The sequence below is a fragment of the Coptis chinensis genome, chromosome 7 (assembly GCF_015680905.1).
Source record: "Coptis chinensis isolate HL-2020 chromosome 7, ASM1568090v1, whole genome shotgun sequence".
Taxonomy (NCBI): domain Eukaryota; kingdom Viridiplantae; phylum Streptophyta; class Magnoliopsida; order Ranunculales; family Ranunculaceae; genus Coptis; species Coptis chinensis.
Genome location: NC_141462.1, coordinates 94,031,918 through 94,035,393, shown reverse-complemented (window position 1 = coordinate 94,035,393; position 3,476 = coordinate 94,031,918). Strand labels below are relative to the sequence as shown.

The 3,476-nt window shown below is 36.1% G+C and overlaps 1 protein-coding gene across 1 annotated transcript; it reads left to right on the top strand.

Annotated features, from left to right (window-relative positions):
• The first annotated feature begins 2,074 nt into the window (after nucleotides 1-2,074).
• Nucleotides 2,075-2,993, top strand: BLOS1 (GCN5L1 family protein). Its single transcript, XM_086570917.1, has 2 exons — nucleotides 2,075-2,508; nucleotides 2,662-2,993. Exons 1-2 carry the CDS (start codon nucleotides 2,116-2,118, stop codon nucleotides 2,749-2,751), a joined length of 483 nt encoding a protein of 160 aa, XP_086427043.1. The 5' UTR covers nucleotides 2,075-2,115; the 3' UTR covers nucleotides 2,752-2,993.
• The last annotated feature ends 483 nt before the right edge of the window (nucleotides 2,994-3,476 follow it).

Below are 3,476 nucleotides of genomic sequence, written 5' to 3'. Positions count from 1 at the left end.
AATGTCACAACTCTCATAGCATCACCACTAACATAGAATTTAACATCAATCATGTTCAGTGATACTAACACAAGCTCAAAATTGGAATTGTGAATTATATGAATGTGCAAGTACTCGAACTGGATTACTGGACTAAGGCAAATACATTGCTAATTTGTGTGGTCAATGCATTATTACATTAATGTTGGTTGATGAAGAGGGCTACTGTTTCAGATTTTCAGTCAAATGCAGTTTTTTGAAGGAGTACTTCGTAGTAAATGGAGGTTGAATTAGTCTGTTCTATGCAAGTTAATGGTGTTTAACCACAAAATAGGGTTTGGACGCTAAACTGAACATCATTATCATTATCATGCATTACCTAGGAGAGAATTTGGACCCAGGACTTGATAGGGGTCCTTTTTTGGAAAAAAAAAAAATACTATACTACCTAAATATAACCCAGGTGAGAAAATAAAACTTTGTTGTTTCTAGACCATTTCATAATTAGCTAGTTAGGGTCTGACAATACTGATAGATCATATTTACTATGTATTCTCTCATTGTTCTTTTAGCTGGCTGACTTCCACTCATATTGGTTTCCACAAGATTACAAGAATACGTAACCAAGCTCCCCATAACTTCAATGCAACTCAGACCAGATACTGCAAAGGGTTATCTTGGACAAACATATAAGTTAGTTCTACAACGGAAATACCATCTTTGCTTTTGGCCATGGATTGAGCTACACCACATTCAATTACAATAGCATTTTAGTGACTCCTAAGTTTATTTCACTTGAATGACAGTTATCGATGAGATACAGACAAGTCGGGTCCTTAAATTGCATTGTTTGATTTGGTGGAATGTAGGTTTTAGATATGTGAAAATTGTTGTTTGAAAATTGAAATGTTGATATGGTTCGTTGGTTATAAAATTTTGTATGTTATGTGTTAATGTGTCGTCGTGTCGAGATGTATTATTTTTCTTCTTTGGATTTGAATTTTGGTGCTTGTTAGAATCAAAATTGTGGAAAGAAATGATTTTGACGCCCGCAAGACCCATAAAAATACCGTTTAAGTAGTTTTACTTTTTAAATAGATTTGTAGTCGAACTTGATTAGATATTTTGATGAATTAATATATATTTGGCTACTTGTAAATTCTAGTGTTTCAATTGTTTCTTTGGAATGTGTCTATTATTTTTTTTGTTTAAGACTCTTGTTATCGTTGTTTAGCCAGGAGAGAGTTGAAATGCAGAGTCCGCCCCTGTACGTATGGGTAACCTCTCACCGTAGATATGTCCATGTTCCGATTCTGTTGAAGTTGCTTACCACAGTAGGGACTAATATCTTCATGCCTGAGAAAGTAGGGGATGTTGATGTTTAAGTTGAAAAATTAGTTACGGCTACATGCCTACATCAAGAAGGAATCTTAGGAATGGTTTTTTCTGATTTCCTTCGCGCACGCCTAAAGTTCGTAATAACTCTTAATAAATGAGAAGCAACTTATATTTGGATATAAATAGTGATATACTAGCTACTAAGTCTGTAAGTCAGTTGTATCATTTTCAGTGATACCGATTTCATAGGCAATCGAAGCCGGACGAGGACGATGATAGCCCAAAAGAACGTGGTCAATGCATTAGTATGCCAACATTGGTTTTGGACCACTGCTCAAGTGGCCTATTGGTGTCTACTATCTGTAGGTTTTATCTCAAATTACCTACCCGAGGCAAAGCCTCCTCAGATCGAGGAATTTAAACCAAGACATACTTGATTCGAATCTTGTACCAAAATATCGATGAAAAGGATTTATAACTGGCGACATAGAAGGAAGTAATGGAAAGGTGCATGAATTCTAAGGTAATGGCATCCACTTGCAGCATCTATGCCAAATTCTAGTTAAGACAATTGGGACCCCAAGTTACCTCTATATGAAGGGACACTGAAGCTTTGATAAGTTGTCATCTATCAAAAATAAGGGGACAAATCTTCAGTATCCTTCAATGACGCATCTCAACTTCAATTTCTTTTTAACATTTTAGTTGGACCTGTATTGGGCCTTTCAGGTTGGGCCTATGTTTAAGGCCTTAAAACACTTTGCATTTCAACAAACGGAACCGAACTCAAAATCAAAGATGCGTCCGAATCTCTTTCTTCCTCGTACTACAACTCTCTCTTCTTCTTCTTCAATGTTTGATCGAACCGAGAAACAAAAATCGAAACAAGAAACACACATCTTGGGCCCACAAGGATTAGAATCTTCGTTACATCAGTTACTACACGATCATAACCAAACCTCACTTAAACTCCAACAACAAACAGAGAAAGCAAAGAAAGAAGCATTGAAAACCGCAATACATGTTTCGGATCTTTTAGTGGAAACAGTAAATGGGGGAGTTCAAGTATCTTTTTTAAATGAGAAGAGAATTGAACTTGAGATTAGAGCATTAGCTGCTACCGTGTTGCGGTACACGAAACAAACTGATCAATGGCTTGCTGCTTCTCATTCTATTAATTCTGCATTAAAGGTAAAAGTAAAATCATTTGTTTTAATTTCACTTTTTACATTCTTGAATTTCATGTTTTGTAATAAATTTAGTTGAAGGAGGAATAATCTCAAAACTGCCCAACACACTTGTCAATACAGCTGGAGTGTTAACATTTGGTTTTTGGTAACACAGGAGATTGGTGACTTTGAAAATTGGATGAAGATAATGGATTATGATTGTAAGAGTATTAATGTTGCCATACGTAACATTTACCAAGCCTGAACTACTTATCTTCTAATCGCAAAGGCCCAAGGCAGGATTTATTTGGTTCCGGGCAACCTCAAAGTGTTTCACAGTCTCGTTCTTGTACTTTGTATAGGTAACTTAAATTGACGATATCATATTTTCTTAGGCATCATTTGTTTTGGTTCTACTTATTTGTATTTATAGTTACATGTCTCACTGAATTGGTGTTGGAAGCTGAGTAATTGGTTTTTATATATAGTCTACTTATTATAAGTATACAGACATATTTAATATCGTCCATGCATTTCTGGAAGAGTTCAACCACTATATGTGTCTCAGAAGGATGGATAATGGAATCCATACTTTGCAGTTTACTGTGATTTATTTTTGGAAATTGCTCTTCTCTTTATCGATTGTACTTGGAAGCTACATTTACATGATAATACTAAACTATTTGTAGCTTAAGGTTGGAATATTGGAAATAATTGGTTGAAAGAATTGGACACTGCTGAGACAAGGAATAACACTGATAAGCTATTGAGCTGGCCTCTTGGCGGTTGTTCAGAGAGGCCTTTGATTTGGTTTTGGTTTGCACTCTGATGAGGAAGGGGGTTTCACTGTTTTGGCGTAGGCAGCAGTCAGACAACTCACACACAAAGGTCATTGAATTTAAGTTTCAGACTTCAGAGACCGTGTTGCACCTTTCATGGTCAGCGTGCTCATGCACACATCTAAGTTTAGTTGTGATTGCAATGTCGAGT